The 23,676-nt window shown below is 41.0% G+C and overlaps 1 protein-coding gene across 1 annotated transcript in view; it reads right to left on the minus strand.

Moving 5' to 3' along the window:
- Nucleotides 1-23,676, minus strand: part of AVL9 (AVL9 cell migration associated) — a 69,441-nt gene that overhangs the window by 17,353 nt on the left and 28,412 nt on the right. Inside the window, exons 8-10 of the mRNA XM_073678283.1 lie at nt 13,273-13,311; nt 8,783-8,852; nt 7,225-7,736 (exon numbers count right to left, since the gene is read on the minus strand). Of these exons, the coding sequence (XP_073534384.1) occupies nt 7,225-7,736; nt 8,783-8,852; nt 13,273-13,311 (621 nt within the window). The remainder of the gene's footprint in view (nt 1-7,224; nt 7,737-8,782; nt 8,853-13,272; nt 13,312-23,676) is intronic.

A 23,676-nucleotide genomic window follows, 5' to 3' on the forward strand; every position in this document is an offset into this window, starting at 1 on the left:
AGAACAATAAAGAATTGTGTGTTTATTTCAATTAAAGGACTTTATTCTGGGTGTTTGTGTTTTTTTTAACTTTTACTATGGGGTTAGTAATGGGGGTGTCTTATAGACGCCTCTCCATTACTAACCTGGGCTTGATGTCAGCTGGCATTATAAGCTGACATCAACCCCAGCCCTATTACCCCCTGCCACCGCACCAGGGCAGCGTGGAAGAGCGAGGCTAAGTGCCAGAATTGGCGCATCCTATGGATGCGCCATTTCTGGGGCGGCTGACGGCTGGTGTTTCTAGCCTGGGAGGGGGCCAATATTCATGGCTCCCTTCCTGGGCTATTAATATCAGCCCCCAGCTGTCTGCCTAGCCTTTGCTAGCTATTAAATTAGGGGGGACCCCACGTCATTTTTTTGGGGGGGTCCCCCATTTTAATAGCTAGTAAAGGCTAAGTATTCAGCTGGGGGCTGATATTAGTAGCCTGGGAAGCTCCGTGGGTATTACCCCCTTCCCAGGCTTCAAACATCTGCCCCAGCTGTCTGCTTAACCTCCGCTAGAGACTAAAATTAAGGGGAACCCCACGCCAATTTTTTTTTAAATAAATCCGTTATTTTAACACTAGATGACAAGTACAGTAACCAGCACTGTCACTGTACTTCTTATATATGTGACTGACATGTTTCTATCTATCTAATCTATGTGTGATGCTCTATCTTTCTGTTATAAATTGTCGGGTACAGATGCTGAATTGCCGGCCGGCTTTTTTAAAGAGATGGTGCATGAAAACACTAATATTTGTTTTAATAAATCCTTTACACTAAATGACAAGTACAGTAAGCAATACTTTCACTGTACTTCATATATATGTGACTGACATGTTTCTATCTATCTAATCTATGTGTGAAGCTCTATTCTTTCTATTCTAAATTGTCGGGTGCCGGCTTATGCCGCTGCTGAATTGCCGGCTTTTCATATATTGTCACAGAAGCGATGCGAACTTCCCTGCTCCGGACACAGCGCAGCGCTTCTGTGACAAGTGAAAACTGTCGGCACAGAAGCCCTGCGCTGTGTCCGGAGCTTGGAATACGCAGCGATGTGTCAGTTTCAGCACAGAAGCGCTGACTGTCTGGACCTACCGCCGCCGTATTTTAACTCCCTCCACCTTATATTAACTCCGACATGGCAGGGATACGGCCACGGCAGCTTATTAACACCCCCAGAGTATCCCCGCATGTCAATTTCTGAAAGTTCAAAAGCATTACCGGCGTATAAGACGACCCCAGACTAGACAGAAGATTTTTCAGTCTTCAAAAGTCGTCTTATACGCCGGAATATACGGTACTTTGTTTTGGAAACTTCCTGTTTGCAGAGTTACCTGGCCTTGATAGACTTTATGGATTAAGTCATGTGTGTATTACATGTATTTTTACTGTGAAAGCACATAAAAACAGCATATTCAGAATTTATCTGAAAGTTTTCAGTATCTCAGTCAAGCCTATTTTAATTCTACAGTGATTACCTCTCTAGACAAAACTATTGTGATTTGCTAATTCAATGTAGGAATTTATGACATATCCTTTATTTTTTTTTCTATTCCTAGATAACCGCTTTAAACCCCATCACCCCCCCCCCCCCCCCACCACCACCACACACACACACACACACACACACACACACACACCCACCCACAAGTCAGTTTTCACCTTCATGACTGGGCCAATTTTCAATTCTGACCAGTGTCACTTTATGTTGTAAAAACTCTGGAATGCTATAACATCTCTCACTTATTCGGAGATAGTTTTTTCGTGACGTTGTACTTCATGTTAGTGGTAAGTTTTGGTCAATATGATTTGCGTTCATGAAAATATTGAAAATTTCACAATTTTTGTTTAAAAAAAATTAGCAATTTTTCAAACTTAGAATTCATATGCCTTTAAACCAGATAGTTTATAGCACACAAAATAGTTACTAAACAACATTTCCCACATGTCTACTTTACATCAGCATAATTTTTGAAACATTTTTTTTTTTGTTAGAAAGTTAGAAGAGCTAAAATTTAGCAGCACTCATTTGTCAAACAACATTTACAAAACCAATATTTTTTTTTTTTTTTTTTTAAGGATCACATGTGAAGTGACTGAGGGGCCTATGTAACAGAAAATATCAAACAGACACCATTCTAAAAACTGCAACCCTCAAAGTGCTCAAAACCATATTCAAGAAGTTTATTAACCCTTTAGGGGCTTCACAAATATTAAAGCCACGTGGAAGTAAAAAAAAAAATGGAAATTTTATTTTTTCCCACAAAAATGTTGCTTTAGCCCCAAAATTTCCATTTTCATAAAGTAACAGGAGAAAATTGACCATACAATTTGTTGTGCAGTTTACAAAGATACCATACGTGTGGAGGAAGACTACTCTTTGGGCAGACAGCAGGGTTCAGATAGGAAGGAGCATCATTTGACTTATGGAGTGCAAAATTGGATGGAATTGATAGATAAATCTGTCTCAATATCTGCTGAATGTGGAAATACCCTGTGGCTGTACAGTACTGCTTAGACACATGGTAAAACTTGGGAGAGAAGGAGAGAGTCTTGAAGAACAAATTGTCATAGAATAGTTTGCATACTCCATATACAGAACCCTTAAGTGCCACAAGTGTAGAATCCCAATCAAGTGACCCCATTTTGGAAATTATACACCTTTGGGAATTTATCTACAGGTATAGTGACGATTTTGACTTCATGGGTGTTTTCCAGAAACAAACAGCAGTGGATGTTGCTGAGTGAATATTGCAAATCTGCCATTGTAGTGCCCAGGACCATTGAGCCCAGCTCGTGCTTCCGGAGACATTCACCAGTAAATTAAGCGGGCTCTCATCGCTACAAAAATGGCAAACATATGGATGCTGAATGTAGTTTAGGCACACTGTGGGGCCCAGAAAGGAGGTGGGCATTTGGGAGGTGTATTTATTTTGGGTGGTGAGGAGCCATAGTGCTTGTCTAAAGCCTATGTGCTACTAGTATTGTGGAAGCATCCTATATTTCCATTGAGAAATGACGGACCTGAGTGGGTACTTAAGTTTAAGCTTTTATTGGGAACATTTTACATAACATTTGGGATCACAATTATCAGTCGCGCTACGCCGAGCACTTACATCAGGGTTTCTAACTAAATCTTCAAATGAATTGATACAGATGACAACCCAGAGGGATCCATTCAGTATAATAAAGTAGCAGAGTTACTCTGGACTCCGACTGGCCTCTGTTCAGCGGTGTCTTTTTTTTCAGAAGTGCAGAAAACTGTGTCCGACTGGGCTTTTATGCACGCTTAACCCCTTTCCGACGTGGTCAGTAATAGTACGCACCAAATAGGAAAGGCCGGTTCAGCGGGGGCTCTGGCGCTGAGCCCACGCTGAACCGGGCACATGTCAGCTGATTTATACAGCTAACATGTGCCTGCAACAGCCACGGGTGGAATTGCGATCCACCCGCGGCTATTAACTAGTTTGATGCCGCTGTCAATCTCTGACAGCGGCATTCAACAGCGCCCCGCTGGAAGCGCGTCACTTACCCCGCCCATCAGAGACCAAGTGACGTGATCGCGGGTTACTGATGGGTGGGCATGGCAACCTGAGGTTTGCAGCAGACCAGGGCTGTGGAGTCGGAGTCGAAGCCGTGGAGTCGGTGCTCATTTTGGTGGAGCCGGTATAAAATGGACCGACTCCGACTCCTAAAATATATATTAAATTGAGTGCAGTAGATCAATGCAGTTTGTGGGGAATATTTTTTCATAGGAATTTGGGAAAGTTATGAAATGACCTATAAATGGCTGTTCTATTCCTGATCTAAGGCTACATTCACACACAGCGTTTTTGCTGCGTTTTTTGAGGATACGTTTTTCAGCTGCAAAAGCAGATCAGCTTTTTAAAAAACCGCATCAGCTGAAAGGTTTTTGAGCTCATAGATAATGTTTTCAATAGTTATAGCAGACTAGAAAAACGCCGAACAAACTGACATGCTCATTCTTTGTGAGGATCCTCACAAAACGATGTGTCTGAATGTCATATCTTGAAACCCACTGACTTTGCTGGGATGCCAAGAGACACTGCATTTTACTGCAAAAAAAGGATCTGCAAAAACGCTGTGTGTGAATCATGGCACTAGCCAGCGAGTGGCAGGGGGGGGGGGGGAGCTGCCCCCCCCTCCCTAGAAGCAGGGGCACGCACCTATCAAAACTCACTTGTATGCTGCAGTGCTCCCGTCCTGCACTGGCTCCAGACTGCAGGGGGCAATCTCCCCTCCTCTGTCCTGTATTCTGCAGTCTTCACCAGAAAGAGTATTCCTATAAATATATATTATATTCTATCTAAATATCTTGATTATTGTATCATAAAAATGATTAAATGTCTGATGTTCACATTGTACTACAATACATTTTTCACTTAAATATAAGCAATATATGTGGGAGTGGGAGTCGTGGAGTCGGTGTAAGGGAAATTGAGGAGTCGGAGGTTTGGCTTACCGACTCCACAGCCCTGCAGCAGACCCCTGTGGTTGTCATATAAAGATTGCTATGAGCGCCACCTAGTGATCGGCGCTCATAGCACATGAGCATTTCTACTGCATACAGGTGATCTGCTCATCGCCTGTATGCAGTAGAAGCAATCAGAAAACTGCTGCTTCTAGTCTCCTATGGAGACTATTGAAGCATGCAGAAAGTGTCAAAGAAATGTTTTTAAAAATATTAAAAAAATATAAAAAAAAAAAGTTTAAAATCACCCCCCTTTGCCCAATTCAAAATAAAATGCTAAAAAAAAACCAACAAAAACACATACACATATTTAGTACCGCTGCGTTCAGAATCGCCCGATCAATATAAAAAAATAATCCAATCAGTAAACGGCGTAGCGAGAAACAAATTTCAAAAGCCAGAATTACATTTTTTTGGTCGCCGCAACATTGCAGTAAAATCCAATAATGGGCGATCAAAACATCGCATTTATCCCAAAATGGTATTAATTAAAACGTCAGCTAGGCGCGCAAGAAATGAGCCCTCACCCAGCCCCAGATCCCGAAAAATGATGCCATTTTTTTTTTCTTCAAACTTTGGATTTTTTTCACCACTTAAATAAAAAAGGACCTATACATGTTTGGTGTCCTTGAACTCGTAATGACCTGGAGAATCACAATGGAAGATCAGTTTTAGAATTCAGTGAACGTGGTAAAAAAAAAAAAAAAAAAAACAACCTGTGGAATTGCATTTTTTTTTGCAATTTCACCGCACTTGGATTTTTTTTCCTGTTTTCCAGTACACGATATGGTAAAACCAGTGATGACGTTTAAAAGTGCAACTCGTCCTGAAAAAAATAGGCCCTCACTCGGCCATATTGAACGAAAAATAAAAAAGTTCTGGGAAGAAGGGGAGCAAAAAACGAAAATGCAAAAACAGAAAATGCTCTCGGCATTAAGGGGTTAAAAAGCGAGACACCGCAAGGTTACAAGCCAGACGGCGTCCACAGTGTCTCCATCTGCTTTATTATAGGAAATCTTCCGCCGGGTGTTGGGTATTTCAGAGATTTACACAGAAACCCCAGTGTAAGTGCTCAGAGCTGAGTGCAGGATAAATGTGAGCAGAGCCTTACTGCGATCTTTGGGACGCAGAATGAACAAATCAGCAGCAGGTTAAAAATTGGTTTTATTTTTTACACCGTTCCTCGTGCAGTATAAGTGATTAGACGACTTTATTCTTCGGATCAGTGCGATTACAGCGGTACCAGATTTATAACTTTTTTTAGGATTGGTTGCTATCACACACTAAAAAAGTTTTTGCATCATCTTATTTTGAGAGCTATAATTTTTCCATATTTCTGCCGACAGTCATGTGAGGGCTTGTTCTTTGAAGGATGAATTGATGTTTTTATTGGTACCATTTTCGGACACATGCTCTCTACTCTTTATTTTTAGGAGGTAAAAAGAGCAAAAAACAATAATTCAGGAATTGCTTTTTTCTTTGTTTTTGATGCCGTTCACAATGTGGTTAAATTGATAAGACAACTTTATTCTTTATTTCTTTATCAAACAAAATCCAGTAATTTTAGATAACATTATGTGGAGTGATGAAGCTTCTTTTAAATTATCCGGCCATATTAACAGACATAATTGTATTTACTGGTATAATGAGAACATGCATTTAACATTAGAGCAACAACTAAATGAGCCTGGTGTCAATGTTCGGGGTGGTATTTCAAGTTTTGGTGTTTTAGGACCAATATTTTTTGATGGAACAGTCACAGGAGATAAGTATCTCGAAATTCTAATGAATCAAGTTGTTCCCCAGTTACAGCAACAGCCTAATTCAAATGACCTTTATTTCCAACAAGATAGGGCCCCTCCACATTATTCAAGAGTAGTCCGCGAGTATCTTGATGAAACATTTCCTAATAAATTGATTGGCCGAAGAGGCCCACTTGATTGGCTGGCACATTCACCAGACTTGACCCCAATGGATTTTTTCTTTTGGGGAGTACTCAAGGACAAAGTTTATAGTCGAAAACCAAAAAGTGTCAGTGATTTGAAAAATTACATAAGAGATGCATTTCAAGAAATTAATACCCAAAGAGACTTGTGCAAAAAAGTTTGTCGAAGCGTAAGAGGCAGACTTCAAAGCTGTGCAAATTGTAATGGAAAACAGGTTGAGCACCTGCGCTGATAAAATTTAAGGGCTTTTGTATTATTGTAATAAAATTTAATTGTCAATGTTATGCTTCTGTTAGTAAATATAATTTTATATATAAATCAAAATAAATGTTATTATTTTCTGTCCACCTACTTTTGGACCACCCTGTATAAATAAATTATATATATATATATATATATATATATATATATATATATATATATATATATATACACACACATATATATATATATATATATATATATATATATACACACACACACACACACACACACACACACACACACACACACACATACATACACACTAGTTTTTATGCACGTTTTTACTAAAAAAAATATGCTTCCATGCAAAACTGCATAAAAGAACCCAGTCTTGTATACGGCCGGGTGGCATTTTCACACATATATTGATTTTATGATATACACTAATATTTCAGGCTTTATTTGTGGATGTCAAAAGTATCTAATCAATGAGGGTTAATACACTTTGTTTCCAGCTGTACCAATCTTCGATCTCACATTAGCCATTAATCTTACCTTTGTAAAAATTGCTAGTGGCATTCCATATTTGTCTTCTTCCAGACCAGATATAAGTCCTGGGGTAAATACGGCCTGTCCTGTTTTAGACTGAGGTTGCACAGTTATGGGAACACTTCCTGAACCCATTGCATCATTAATAAGAAGTTCACAAGGGCCTGGTCCTACATTCCACACTTCTCCGTCATCTGCTGCAAGACACTCCTCCAGTATGCTTGGATCTAATGTCTCCCAGTCACTCTCAACGGACTCTGGAGATGTATGAGACGGAGGTCTGAGATGCTCAATACTGCCATTAACATCCACTCCATGGTCAGTACCTGAAACGTCTGGTTTGCTGGGCTCTACTAAAGAGTCTTGTCCGATTTCAGTATCTTCATCTTTAGGACTTGAAATCAGAGATGGTGTTGGACTGTTGTCTTGTGAAAACACAACGGCAGGAACTTCTTCTTCTGCAATACTTTGTCGAGGCCTGTAGTGGGAGCTGTCTGTGAGTCCATGCTCAATCATACCTATATGAAAGCAAGAAAAAGCTATTACAACAAGCAGCACTAAGGCTAAAACAGTTTTTAAAAAAAAAAAAATGCAGATCATTTTTATTGAACGTTTTACATAATTTACAACAAATAAACACTTATCTAATGACCCACAACCAACTAGGCAAGGAAACAAGAAAAGGATTTAAACACAAATTCCTAAAACATGTTTGTATAAACAGCTAATAGGTAAAATAGTAAAATGTATAATTAAAAGAAAATGTATGCCAACTAACTGTAGACAACTGAGGCTTACATTTACAAATCTCTTCAGACCCTTTTCACATCTGCCTGACTGAGTAGTATACATTGGAGTATATTTCAGTGTATGTATGGTGCTATACAGCAATACAGTGGCATATGTGGGCCAATGTAATACAAACCACTGCATAGCGGAGTGCTGTTGTGGGTTATTTAGTTAAAGGGTTATTCTCATCTTAGCCTTTCATGGATGAGCTGAGAATAATGCCGACTAGTAAAGGTGGATCTATGAAAACATTGGCTGAGCTACCTGCTTTCTGTAACTTCCATAGAAATGACCGGAAGTTACGGAAACATTGTAGCTCAGTCGCTCTCACTGGTTTACAAAGCTCAACCTCTGCTGGTCCCAGATGGAATATTTCTCTAGTGAACCCAGGATTCAAGAAAATATTGGGGCTTTCCAGAAACTGGCCTAAAAAAGTTTTATTGCAGCTAAAATCTATTTAAAGCAAATGTCCGCTAGTGTCAGCAGCATTAAGCTGCTGTGTCCCCCAATAAACGGATAGAGAACATCTATTTAACGCAGATGGCCGTATGGTCTTTATTTTATTTGACTTTTGAATTATTTGTGTGAAATAGAGGTGGAGCTCATGTGTCCAGGCAAGTGTTCTGTTAGCTGAAGGGTGACCCTTTATGATTATTTGCTCTGGCTACTACACAGTTCCCAGCACAAATTTGGCACTTATGCTGCACAAAATACAAAGTTATAAATAGTGAGAACTATAGTGACAGAAGGAATATAATCTTAAATCACATCTGACCTGGAAATAGAGACAAGACAGTCATCAAAGCACCCACTAGTCTGTTAACGGGAGACACATAAAATAGAACCTGTCAAAGAGGAGAAAAAAAATGTGTTATTAACCACTTCGCGCCAGAGCCTGTTTTTGCCTTCGTGACCGGGCCAATTTTTACAATTCTGACCACTGTCCCTTTATGAAGTAATTACTCTGGAACGCTTCAACGTATTCCCCTGACTCTGAGACTGTTTTTTCGTGACATATTGTACTTCATGATAGTGGTAAAATTTCTTCGATATAACTTGCGTTTATTTGTGAAAAAAATCGGAAATTTGGCGAAAATTTTGAAAATTTTGCAATTTTCAAACTTTGAATTTTCATGCCCTTAAATCAGAGAGATATGTCACACAAAAGAGTTAATAAATAGCATTTCCCACATGTCTACTTTACATCAGCACAATTTTGAAACCAAATTTTTTTTTTGTTAGGAAGCTATAAGGGTTAAAAGTTGACCTGCGATTTCTCATTTTACCCACAAAATTTACAAAAACATTTTTTTAGGGACCACATCTTATTTGAAGTGACTTTGAGGGGCCTTTATGACAGAAAATACCCAAAAGTGACACCATTCTAAAAACTGCACCCCTCAAGGTGCTCAAAACCACATTCAAGAAGTTTATTAACCCTTCAGGTGTTTCATGGGAATTTTTGGAATGTGGAAGAAAACAATGAACATTTAACTTTTTTTCACAAAAATGTTACTTTAGACCCAATTTTTTTATTTTCACAAGGGTAACAGGAAAAAATGGACTACACAATTTGTAGTGCAATTTCTCATGAGCGCGCTGATACCCCATATGTGAGGGAAAACCACTGTTTGGGCACACTGCAGGGTTCGGAAGGGAAGGAGCACCATTAGACTTTTTGAATGTAAAATTTGTTTGAATAATTAGCGGACGCCATGTTGCGTTTGGAAAGCTCCTGATGTGCCTAAACAGTGGAAACCCCCCACAAGTGACACCATTTTGGAAACTAGACCCCTTAGGGAACTTATCTAGATGTGTGGTGAGCACCTTGAACCCCAAGGTGCTTCACAGAAGTTTACAATATTGAGCTGTAAAAATAAAATTTTCACATTTTTCCCACAAAAAAATGTTTTTCATCCCTTAATTTTGCATTATCATAAGGATAACAGGAGAAATTGCACCATGAAATTTGTTGTGCAATTTCTCCTGAGTACACCGATACCCCATATGTGGGGGAAATATAAGTCCCTTATATTTTTAACAGATGACGGATCTGAGTGGGGACTAGCTTTTTTTGAGGACTGAGTTGAAACTTTTATTGGGAACATTTTATGTAACATTTATCCGGCGCTCTAGGCTGAGCACTTACATTGGGGTTTCCATCTAAATTTCCAAGTGATGTAATTCAGATGAAACCCCTGCGGGATCCATTCACTGTAATGAGGCAGCAGAGTTACTCTGGACTCCGTCTGGCCTCTGTTTAGCGGTGTCCTTTTTTTCAGAAGTGCACAAAACTGTGGCCAACCGCACTTTTATGCACGCCTAAAACAAATGACACCATGGGATCACAGGCCAGACGGCATCCACAGTGGCCTATATCTGCCTCATTACAAGGAATCTTCCATCATGGGTTCCGTCTGAATCACATATTTCAACTCTGGTGTAAGTGCTCAGCGCAGAGAGCAGGATAAATGTGAGCAGAGCCTTACTGCGATCTTTGGGATACAGAATAAACAAATCAGTAGCAGGTGAAGAATTGGTTTTATTTATTTTTTACGCCGTTCCTCGTGCGGTAAAGTGATGAGATTACTTTATTCTTCGGGTCGGTGCGATTACAGAGATACCAGACTTATATCGGGTTTTTATGACTGACAGCTGTCACACACTAAAAGACGCTTTTTTTTGCAAAATCTAGTTTTTGCATCGCCATATTTTGAGAGCTATAATTTTTCCATATTTCGGCCGACAGTCATGTGACTGCTTGTTTTTTGTGGGACGAGTTGACATTTTTATTGAAACCATTTTTGGGTATGTGACATTTTTTGATCGCTTTCTATTCCGTTTTTTGGGAGGTAAAATTAACAAAAACCAACAATTCAGGAATTGTTTTTTGAGGTTTTTTTATGCCGTTCTGCGTGTGGTAAAAGTGATAAGGCAGCATTATTCTTCGGGTCAGTACGTTTAAAGCGATACTACACTTACAGTATATTTTTTTTATGTTTTGGCGCTTTTACACAATAAAACAATTTTATAGAAACATTTTTTTTTTTTTGCATCGCTTTATTCTGAGAGCTATAACTTTTTTATTCTTCGGCTGATGGAGCTGTATGTCGGCTTTTTTTTTGCGGAACAAGATGACGTTTTCAGCGGTACCATTTTTATTTCCATTTTGCTTTTTGATCGCATTTTTTTCCACTTTTTGTTTGGAAATATGATGAAAAAGCATAGTTTTTTGCTCCGTTTTTTATTTATTTTTATTACGGTGTGCACAAAAGGAGTTAATTAGTGTGACAGTTTTATAGATCGGGTTGATTCGGACGCGGCAATACCAAATATGTGTACTTTTTTTGTTTTTGCATAAATATACGGATTTATTGGTTTAATATTTTATTGATTTTTATTTATTTTGTGATTTTTTTTTTAACAGTTTGAAAACATTTTTGAGACTTTTTTTGTACATTTTTACTTAGTCCTGTATGGGACATTAATTTTTATTTTTCTAATCACTGTTCTCATGCAATGCAATAGACATGTATTGCATTGCATGACAGCTTTGCTGACAGTTTCACAGTCTGTCTCCTGCTAGACTTCAGCTGCAAACTGAGCCTAGCAGGACACCATATATGGCAAATCCGGAGGCGGTCATGTGACCTCCGGCTCCCATGACAACGGCAGGTCCTGTAAGACATCAGGGGGCCGTCGGAGAGGTAAGTGGACGACCCCTTCTCCTCTCACTATCTTCTAAATGCCGCGATCACTATAGATCGTGGCATACAGAAGATAGGAAAGGGTTAACATCATTGGGACCTGATCCAATCAGGTCCCGATGATGTCCCCTCAAGAAAGAAGGAATTGTGCGGTGTTAGTGAAGCGCTAGAACAACTAGACAGTGGATTAGGTTATAACACACAAACCTTTTATTGTTTAGTACGCTCTCTAACGCCACGACGCGTTTCGATAGCAGACGCTATCTTCCTTAGGTAGATACCTGAGGAAGATAGCGTCTGCTATCGAAACGCGTCGTGGCGTTAGAGAGCGTACTAAACAATAAAAGGTTTGTGTGTTATAACCTAATCCACTGTCTAGTTGTTCTAGTGCTTCACTAACACCGCACAATTCCTTCTTTCTTGATTGCTAATCTCCCTTGTGGAGAGCGGTGAAAGCTGCTCTGTTTACAACTAGCCTACTACAGGACCTGCCGTGATGTCATTGTGGAATGCCCACTTCGGTCACACGGTCCTGGTCATGTGACCGCTGAATCAGACAGAAGCTCCCTACAACAGTTCCTGCTTAGTTGTGATCATCTTACAGACTCCCACCTGGAAACGTTTTCCCTTGTTGTGCGGGGCTCCTTTGCACAACAGGACCAGGCGAGTGGTCACAACATCTCCCCCTTCATTCCCCCCCCCCCAAACCTCAGGCTCTTCACCATTGGCGCTCCTACTGTTTTTGTTTTCCGATGATGTCCCCTGTCAGAGCTGCCGCTCTGCACCACACCTGCAGCGCTTGCAGGACCCTGAGGATCCTGAGGGACCACCGACCGTTCATAAACATCGGCGCTGCACAGAGCCCAGGCAGCGCCAACGCTCATGTACAGTGGGCGGTCTGGAAGCGGTTAAAGCGGATAACATCAGAAATGTCAGTGATGGCAACTTTTGAATTTTAGATTAAATTGTTCCATTTTCTGTAATATGTACTGGTTCGCTTCTGTAGACTTTGCATTACATAGAAATTAAGGGGGTTAGCTGCAGCTGAGACAAAACGATCATGTTAAATGGTTCTAGGGCAAGTTTTGGCACCTAATCTAACTAGTGTTAATGTGAACCGCTGTATATATGCACAGTCAAGATGTCTTTCCACAAAATGTATTTGTTTCAGTTATTAGCTGGATTTTAACAAAATGGGAATACGAAAGTCTTATATGACCACGGCATAAAGCAAAATGAACAAATAAAACACTGCTCATTATTCAGTAAAGTGATCACTGCAGCATAAACCTTCGAATAATCTAAAAAAAAAAAAATATGGAAGTTTCTAGTTCCGCTTTTAAGCTGTGAGGTGTGCAAGGCTTATCTTTACTTCGCTAATGACAGTTGTCATCGCACATAAGTTTACCTAACCACCAGCTGGGTCTTCTAAAGTATGATCTGTGTGCTATATAAGCACAATAAACTTATATAGTAGGTGCATATAAACACTGTGCTAGGTAATTTTTGATGACAGTTGCTTTATATATTTTTATATTGCTATATGAAATACACTTACCTTCTTCTCAAGGAGAATAAGTTTAAACAAAATTAACACCTGTGAAACAAAGAATAAGAAAAACAAAACATGAAAATAACGCAGTTACTGTTCACATACCTACAATGGGCTACAACCATAAAATAATTGTAAATTAATCTGCAATACTTGAGTCTATGAGAGATACAGAATCACTTTCTATGTCTCCTAAAGGCTGTAACAGTGTCCGAACATGACCTCTCCTCCATTCACATTAATCTAACATTTATCACCTGTCCTATGGAGTTAATCAAGACATTTATACAGAGACCAGACATTCTGTCGGTTACATCCAATGGCAGTGTGCTTTATGGTGCTGGGGTCCTGGGTTCTAATTCCACCAAGGGCAACATCTGCAAGGAGTTTGTATGTTCTCCCCGTATTTGTGTGGGTTTCCTCCGGGTCCTCCGGTTTCCTCCCACACTCCAAAGTCACATTGATAGGGAATTTAGGTTGTGAGTCCCAATGGGGACAGTGATGATAAGGTCTGTAAAGCGCTGTGGAACTAATGGCACTTTAAAAGTGAGTAAAATAAAGATTTAAAAAAAGGACCTGTCAGCAAGTCAAAATTAGCAATAACAAAGCTTGTAAATGGAGGTCAACTCAATCTCTATCAAGCAGCAAGTTACACTATCGAATACAGGATGTTCAAAGTATGGAATATTTCACAGCTCTAATAACACTATTGAGTATTTTGAAGCAATTTGGACCTTGCGGGACACATATTGGGTTCAAAGAGATTGTCAGTGAGTATAGCCATCAAAAGACGTAGTTACTTACGGGATTTCTCTGAGCCCATGACAGCACCAAGGAGAGAGGGGATCCGCCCTTCAAGGACAGGAAACCTACAGATAAAAAAGGGCGGTACCTCTCCCCGCATCAGTTATTTACAGAGCACGAAAGGACCTTCAGATTAATGCAACAAAAAAACATCATCATTGTCTTGCTTATAAGGAACACCCTGTAATTAAATAAAATTAACAAATAAGTGTGCTCACCAAAAGTGCAGGGAGGGAATATACGGGTGCTGTCATGGGCTCAGAGAAATCATGTTACCGGTAAGTAATTAAGTCTTTCTCCCTCCCCCATGACGGCACTAAGAAGAGAATTACAGAGAATTGCACTCTAGGGAGGGACCACCGCTTCCAGAACCCATCTGCCAAAGGTAAGATCAGAGGAAGAGGATAGGTCTAGCCGATAATGTTTGAAGAAAGTAGATTAAGTTGCAGCTTTACATATCCGCTCTATAGAGACGCCTGGTTTCTCCGCCCAGGAAGTTGCCACTGCCCTTGTTGAATGAGCCTTCAATCCCTCCGGAGCGGTCTCCCCGCTTGATGAATATGCTAGGGAAATGGTGTCTCTTATCCATCTCGCCAGGGTGTCCTTCGAGGCCTTTAACCCTTTACGAGGACCCTGAAAACATACAAACAGAGCCCTACCCTTTTTCTACTCCTGTGTGGCTGCCAGGTATTGGATTATACACCTCCTCACGTCTAGAGTATGGAGGTCTTTTTCTCCTTTGTTCTACGAATTGAAGCGAAAAAGGAAGGAAGGGTGACTTCTTGGGATCTATGAAATCGAGAGGCCACTTTGGGCAAATAGGCTGGGTCAGGTCTGAGAACTACTCTGTCCTCCAAATCTATGTAAAGGGCAATCCTGCTGACAGGGCCTAGATATCACTAACCCTGCTCGCTGATGTTAACACCACTAGAAATGATGATGTCTTGAGGGACAGAATTTTTAGTGACGCACAGTCTCCGGGTTCGAAGGGGGGCTTAGTCAAGGACATAAAAACTAAATTTAAGTCCCAAGGTGGAAGTTTTTTACTAGCTATTGGTCTAGACCTGACCGAAGCTTTGATGAACCTAGCTAACCATCTGTCCCCTGCCAAATCACAATTATACAGTGCCCCTAGTGCTGCGACCTGGACTTTCAGGGTGCTGGTAGCTAAACCTTGCTCTAACCCTTTCTGTAGGAACTCAAGGATAGTTGGTACTGGACCTTCTCCTGTTACGTTAGTCCCTGATAACCCCAGGAATTTCCTCCAAGTTTTCCCATAGAGTTTAGTAGTAATCAGTTTCTTACTTTGGAGTAGCGTGGCAATTAGATTTGGGGAAAAACCTCTATCTTTTAGGAGAGCCCTCTCACATTCCAAGCAGTCATATGTAAGCTTGAAATTTGAGGATGACACACCGGCCCCTGGGAGAGAAGATCCGGAATTTCCGGTAGCACCCAAGGATCGGTGATCGACAACTTCCTCAGCCAGGAAAACCATATCCTCTTTGGCCAAAAAGGGGCAGTCAATATTACCCTTGCCCCATCCTCCCTGATCTTTCACAGGACCCCCGGTATCGGTACCATCGGGGGAAAGGCATAAACTAGACCCTGATTCCATGGGATCATGAAGGCATCCAGTGCGAGGGGACTTCCTTCTGGGTCAATTGAGCAGAAGGTTTCTATCTTTTTGTTCCGGTTGTTGGCGAACAAATCTATGATAGGAAGGCCCCACATCTGTACAATCTGGTTGAAAACGGACTCGCTTAGTTCCCATGCGCCCTGTCTTAACCTGGTTCGACTCAGGAAATCTGCTTTGCGATTCTCTACGCCTCTTATGTGTAGTGCTGATAAGGACATAAGATTGATCTCGGCTATCTGAAAGATGAAGTTTGTCACTTCCATCAAAGGGCAGGAATGGGTTCCTCCCTGGTGGTTCAAATCTGCAACCACTACCTGATTGTCTGAGAACACTCTCACATGAGGACCCCGGAGAGAGTCTAAGAATTCTATCAGGGCAAACTTCACTGCTAGGAGTTCTTTCATATTTGAGGACACCAACATTAGCTCCTTTGTCCAGATACTCTGAGCTACCTGATCTTTCAGATGTGCCCCCCAGCCACTGGGACTTGCGTCTGTGGTCAAAACTTGAGTGACCCTGCCCACCCAGGGAATACCGCTGGTCAAATTATTTATCTTTCCCCACCATCCCAGGGAAAGAATGACTCCTGGAGATAGCGTTAGCTGATTTTCTAAACGCCCTCCTAGGGAAATTTCAGCCATTAAAATCTGCCACTGAAGGTGTAGATTTGGGCCTACTGAACTGCTGGGATGCAGGAGGTCATGGAGCCTAGTAGGGACATAGCCTTCCGTAAAGTCATAGAGGGTGAACTATTGCTTGAGACATCTGCCCCATAATCCTTTGTATCATTTTCTCTGTGAGTCGACACTTGTCTCTGAGTCCAGAATGAGACCCAGAAATTCCTGCACCTGACTTGGCTTGGTCTTTGATTTCTTTAGGTTCAAGAGCCAACCTAAACGCGTTAGAGAAGTCATGACCAGTCTCAGCTGATTTCTGCAGTGGTGACTGGAGTTGCCCACAACCAGGAAGTCGTCCAGGTATGGGACAATTAAGATGTCTTGCTCCCTCAGGTGTGCCATCGCTTCTGCAATCAATTTGGTGAACACCCGAGGAGCAATGGCGAGACCGATTGTGAGCGCGGCGTACTGGTAGTGTTTGATTTTTCCCTCTATAGAAATCGCTACCCTGAGGTATTTCCGGAAGTCTCTGTGAATGGGATCAACGTAGTAAGCGTCCCTTATGTCCAAAACTGTCATGAAACAACCTGGAAACAAAATTTTCACAGGCGTTTTTATTGTTTCCATTTTGAATGTTGGAATTTTTAAAAATTTGTTCAGTCTATGTAAGTTTATGATAGTCCTGAAGGATCTGTCTGGTTTCCTCACCAGAAACAACGGGGACTAAAATCCTTCTCCTCTTTCTTGAAGGGGGACTTCCTGTAGCTTTTGTTACCAGTCTTAGAACTGCCTGCTCTAGGAATACCTGCTCTATTTTTGAGGATCGTAGGGGAGTCACTTCGTAGTTTGGTTTTGGGACTGAAAGAAACTCTAAACTTTAGACCGGCCTCTACCAGATTGGAGATCTACGCACTGTTGGAAATCTTTTCCCAGGCCGCGAGACACAAGGATAGTCTCCGCGCGCCCCCCCACCTGGGAAAAAAAACTCATTGTGCAGGTTTTCTGTTGTCACGGGAAGGGTTATTGAACATTAAACCCCTGTTCTTTTGTTTCTTGTCCTCTCAACCATCTTGGTTTTTAGGGGGCTTTCTTCGAATGAATTTCTCTTTCTTTTTCTCCGAAAAGACGATTTATATGAAGGGATTGTGGGGATGGGAAATCGTTTTTTATTATCTCCCGCCTTATCAAGTATATCGTCTAGAGTTGACCCAAACAAAAACTCCCCTTCACAGGGAATAGAGCAAAGTCTGGACTTTGCCTGAAGGGCTCCTGGTCAACATTTGAGTCAAAGAGCTCGACGACCAGAGTTGGAGAAAACTGCTGATTTGGCAGCCAATGTAGCTGAATCGGCGGATGCATCGGCCAAAAAAGCAGCTGCCCCCCACATTAAAGGGATGGTGTCTACAATTTTTTCCCTAGATACTGTATTTCGAAGTTGAGTCTCCAACTGACTCAACCAGACCATCATAGATCTAACGGTGCAACTTGCGGCCACCGTGGGTTTTAAACACCCCCCCCCCCCCGGCAGCTTCCCAGGATCCTTTTAGGAAAGTGTCTGCCTTTTTATACTCCCATATCTTCAAAGGGAAGAGCAAAGTTTTTGGATGCTTTAGCTATGGCTACGTCCAGCTTCGGGGCTTTCTCCCAGAATGAACATACTGGATCATCAAAAAAATATTTTCTTTTTGGAATAGTTAGACTTTTACTCTCAGGTCTTTTCCATTCCCTTTTAATTAAAGACTGAATATTGTCATTAAGAGGGAAAGACCTATGCTTTTTTGATCCAGCCCGCCAAACATTATGTCCTGGACAGTTTTTTCTGGCCTACGGTCAATTAACCCCATAGTGGATCTAACTGCCTTAATCAAGCAGTTTCCTCTATGGGGAAACCATTACGACCACTGCTTTCTTTAGGGGACAAGGAGGAAGAAGAGGAAGAATCTGAGGAATCTGCATCAGAAAGTTCCCTTTCTGCAGAATCAGACCCAGAATCCGGGGACAAATGTCTAGACCTCTTAGGTCTCTTATCCCCACCCCGTAAGGACCTAAAGGTATTTTCCACATCTGACTTAATTATTGACCGCAGTTCAGAGGCAAATCTTGGGGGTCTCTTCACAGACCGTCTGCTGTATGCATTAACTGCAGAGCCTCTGCACCCAATTACGGGTAAATCTTCACTGCAGAGCGCACAGACTTTATGCTTGGTCTTGCTAACACTTTTCTCAGTCTAAAAAATGAGAGGGAAAGGAGCTAATTATAATACGAACTTTCACAGAGATCACTAACCAATCCTGACGCGAACAGGAATACTGGTTTAGGAGGAGGGATCACAACTGCCGTGGATTTCCCTCAGCTGGATGGGGACTTGGTCACGGTGGAATCTTTGCTGTGCCTGGTGGATTTTGCAGAACGCCCACTCCCACTGCTGCCACAACCATGGTGCTGGGAGACCTCCTGCTGCCGCGTCTCCTGCTGTCTCCGTTTCTGTCGCTGCTGCTGTTCTTGCAGTGGTGGGTCAGGATCCGGGCTCTGCTCATCCAGTGTGCTCAGCTGTTCCTGGGACAGCTCTTCCTTGGTCGACCCCATTTCTAATAGAGAGGACTGCCGGAGAACTGCTCAGAGCCTTATCCATAGCTCTCTTTAAAGTGGGGCAGTCTCCGGCGTCCTCCCAGCATTTGCCGGCCTCCTGCGCTGGGTTACTTCCGGTCACGTGCCCCTCGGTCCGCGTCATCAGGAAGTGCCTCCCCGCACATACGCAGTAGGACGCTCGGAAGCTCAGCACCGCAGCGTGGCACAGCAGCTGCGCTCCTTCTCCCACTCTGAAGGCCCACCGGACCCAGCAGTGGGGCTTCAGCGCGCTGCACCAGCTGAGGCTGCCATGGATCGGACTGGCCAGGCCTGGGACGTCTTGGAATCTTGAAATCTTCTTTCTTCAGGTACCATTCCACACTGAAGGATCCTATCAACGACAGGAAACCAACTGATGCGGGGAGAGGTACCACCCTTTTTTATATGTAGGTTTCCTGTCTTTGGAGGGCGGATCCCCTCTCTCCGTGGTGCTGTTATGGGGGAGGGAGAAAAATGATTTAGGCAGTATAGGCAGATTAAGTAATGTTCTTTACCTCTTCCTCACATATCATTGTCTTGTCAGCTTATTGATTGGGGTTTTATAGTCCACTAAAAAGTAGACTTACTGACTTAGGTATATTTTATGCTAACGATAATGCAACCTTTATTAACAAGGAAAGTTATCTGGTATTTTTCAAGTCATATGCCTTTTTTCCTTTTACTTTCTGTAAAAACCATTTCAAAAAATAATTTCGATAAAATTTCAGTAAAAAAAAAAAAAAAAAAAAAAATTAGCAACAACATAAAGATCCATATCTCTGGATCTGTATGGCGATTAACCACTTCGCGCCAGAGCCTGTTTTTGCCTTCGTGACCGGGCCAATTTTTTCAATTCTGACCACTGTCACTTTATGAAGTAATTACTCTGGAACGCTTCAACGTATTCCCCTGATTCTGAGACTGTTTTTTCATGACATATTGTACTTCATGATAGTGGTAAAATTTCTTCCATATAACTTGCGTTTATTTGTGAAAAAATCGGAAATTTGGCGAAAATTTAGAAAATTTTGCAATTTTCATACTTTGAATTTTCATGCCCTTAAATCAGAGAGATATGTCACACAAAATAGTTAATAAATAACATTTCCCACATGTCTACTTTACATCAGCACAATTTTGGAACCAAAATTTTTTTTTGTTAGGGAGCTATAAGGGTTAAAAGTTGACCAGCGATTTCTCATTTTTCCAACAAAATTTACAAAAACATTTTTTTAAGGACCACATCATATTTGAAGTCACTTTGAGGGGTCTTTATGACAGAAAATACCCAAAATTGACACCATTCTAAAAACTGCACCCCTCAAGGTGCTCAAAACCACATTCAAGAACTTTATTAACCCTTCAGGTGCTTCACAGGAATTTTTGGAATGTGGAAAAAAAAAATTAACATTTAACTTTTTTCACAAAAATGTTACTTTAGACCCAATTTTTTTTATTTTCACAAGGGTAACAGGAAAAAATGGACCCCAAATTTTTTTGTGCAATTTCTCTTGAGCGTGCTGATACCCCATATGTGAGGGAAAACCACTGTTTGGGCGCACTGCAGGGTTCGGAAGGGAAGGAGCGCCATTAGACTTTTTGAATGTAAAATTTGTCTGAATAATTAGCAGACGCCATGTTGCATTTGGAGAGCTCCTGATGTGCCTAAACAGTGGAAACCCCCCACAAGTGACACCATTTTGGAAACTAGACCCCTTAGGGAACTTATCTAGATGTGTGGTGAGCACCTTGAACCCCAAGGTGCTTCACAGAAGTTTATAATATTGAGCTGTAAAAATAAAATTTTCACATTTTTCCCACAAAACCGTTTTTCATCCCTTAATTTTGCATTATCATAAGGGTAATAGGATAAATTGCACCATGAAATTTGTTGTGCAATTTCTCCTGAACACGCTGATACCCCATATGTGGAGGCAAATTACTGTTTGGGCGCATGGCAGGGTTTGAAAGGGAAGGAGCGCCATTTGACTTTTTGAATGTAAAATTTGTTTGAATAATTAGCAGACGCCATGTCGCATTTGGGGAGCCCCTAATGTGACTAAACAGTGGAAACCCCCCACAAGTGCCACCATTTTGGAAACTAGACCCCTTAGGGAACTTATCTAGATGTGTGGTGAGCACCTCGCACCCCCAGCTGCTTCACAGAAGTTTATAATATTGAGCCGTAAAAATAAAATTTTCACATTTTTCCCACAAAACCGTTTTTCATCCCTTAATTTTGCATTATCATAAGGGTAATAGGATAAATTGCACCATGAAATTTGTTGTGCAATTTCTCCTGAACACGCTGATACCCCATATGTGGAGGCAAATTACTGTTTGGGCGCATGGCAGGGTTTGAAAGGGAAGGAGCGCCATTTGACTTTTTGAATGTAAAATTTGTTTGAATAATTAGCAGACGCCATGTCGCATTTGGGGAGCCCCTAATGTGTCTAAACAGCGGAAACCCCCCACAAGTGCCACCATTTTGGAAACTAGACCCCTTAGGGAACTTATCTAGATGTGTGGTGAGCACCTTGCACCCCCAGCTGCTTCACAGAAGTTTATAATATTGAGCCGTGAAAATAAAATTTTCACATTTTTCCCATAAAAAATGTTTTTCATCCCCTAATTTTGCATTATCATAAGGATAACCGGAGAAATTGCACCATGAAATTTGTTGTACAATTTCTCCTGAGTACGCCGATACCCCATATGTGGGGGAAAACCACTGCTTTGGTGTACGGCAGGGTTCGGAAGAGAAAGGAGCGCTATGTTGGCTGGGATAGGCAGCAGACACCATGTCACATTTGAAGAGTCGCTGACATGCCAAAACAGCAGAAACCTCCACAAATGACCCCATTTTGTAAACTACACCTCTCAAGGAATTCATCTAGGGAAGTAGTGAGTATTTTTTAATTTTTAAATTTATACCATTGGGCAGTGAAAAAATCATAATTATATTTTTACCACAAAAAAATGTTTTACCCTCAGATTTTACATTTTCAAACAGGGCAATGGGTAAAAATGGTGCCGAAATGTGTCACACAATTTCTTCTAAAAGTGTCAATACCCCATATGTGGCTGTATCGTACCGCTTAGCCATACGGTGAGATCTGGGGGGGACGGAGTGCTATTTGACAATTGGAGAACAAATTATTGTAGAATAGGCATTTGGATTTGGGAGCACAAAATTTTCTGAATTTCTTTTGGGGGGCAAGGGTCATTTTGCTTTTCCAGAGCCTTTCTGCTACCAGTAACTTGGAAGTCCCTTATATTTTTAACAGATGACGGACCTGAGTGGGGACTAGCTTTTTTTGAGGACTGAGTTGAAGCTTTTATTGGGAACATTTTACGTAACATTTATCCGGCGCTCTAGGCTGAGCACTTACATCGGGGTTTCCATCTAAATTTCCAAGTGATGTAATTCAGATGAAACCCCTGCAGGATCCATTCACTGTAATGAGGCAGCAGAGTTACTCTGGACACCGTCTGGCCTCTGTGTAGCGGTGTCCTTTTTTTCAGAAGTGCACAAAACTGTGGCCAACCGCACTTTTATGCACGCCTAAAACAAATGACACCGTGGGATCCCAGGCTAGACGGCGTCCACAGTGGCCTATATCTGTCTCATTACAGGGAATCTTCCGTCATGGGTTCCGGCTGAATCATGTATTTCAGAGATTTACACGGAAACTCTGGTGTAAGTGCTCAGCGCAGAGCACAGGATAAATGTGGGCAGAGCCTTACTGGGATCTTTGGGGACATAATAAACAAATCAGTAGCAGGTGAAGAATTGGTTTTATTTATTTTTTACGCCGTTCCTAGTGTGATATAACTGATTAGATTACTTTATTCTTCGGGTCGGTGTGATTACAGAGATACCAGATTGATATCGGGTTTTTATGACTGACAGCTGTCACACACTAAAAGACGCTTTTTTTGCAAAATCTAGTTTTTGCATCACCATATTTTGAGAGCTATAATTTTTCCATATTTCGGCCGACAGAGTCATGTGACGGCTTGTTTTTTGCGGGACGAGTGGACATTTTTATTGGTACCATTTTTGGGGACGTGACATTTTTTGATCGCTTTCTATTCCGTTTTTTGGGAGGTAAAATTAACAAAAACAAACAATTCAGGAATTGTTTTTTGAGTTTTTTTTTTATGCCGTTCTGCGTGTGGTAAAAGTGATCAGGCAGCGTTATTCTTCGGGTCAGTACGTTTACAGCGATACTACACTTACTGTATTTTTTTTATGTTTTGGCGCTTTTACACAATAAAACTATTTTATAGAAAAAAATATTTTTTTTGCATTGCTTTATTCTGAGCGCTATAACTTTTTTATTTTTCGGCTGATGGAGCTGTATGGCGGCTTTTTTTTTGCGTAACAAGATGACGTTTTCAGCGGTACCATTTTTATTTCTATTTTGTTTTTTGATCGCATTTTTTTCCACTTTTTGTTTGGCAATATGATGAAAAAGCATATTTTTTTGCTCCGTTTTTTATTTATTTTTATTACGGTGTGCACAGAAGGAGTTAATTAGTGTGACAGTTTTATAGCTCGGGTTGTTTCGGACGCGGCGATACCAAATATGTGTACTTTTTTTGGTTTTGTAAAAATATACGGATTTATTGGTTTAATATTTTATTTATTTATTTTTATTTATTTTGTGATTTTTTTATTAATAGTTTAAAAACTTTTTTTTTTACATTTTTTCTTAGTCCCTGTATGGGACATTAATTTTT

Source organism: Phyllobates terribilis, unplaced genomic scaffold (assembly GCF_046119375.1).
Source record: "Phyllobates terribilis strain yellow unplaced genomic scaffold, ASM4611937v1 Scaffold_4__5_contigs__length_816908805, whole genome shotgun sequence".
NCBI classification, from domain to species: Eukaryota; Metazoa; Chordata; class Amphibia; order Anura; family Dendrobatidae; genus Phyllobates; species Phyllobates terribilis.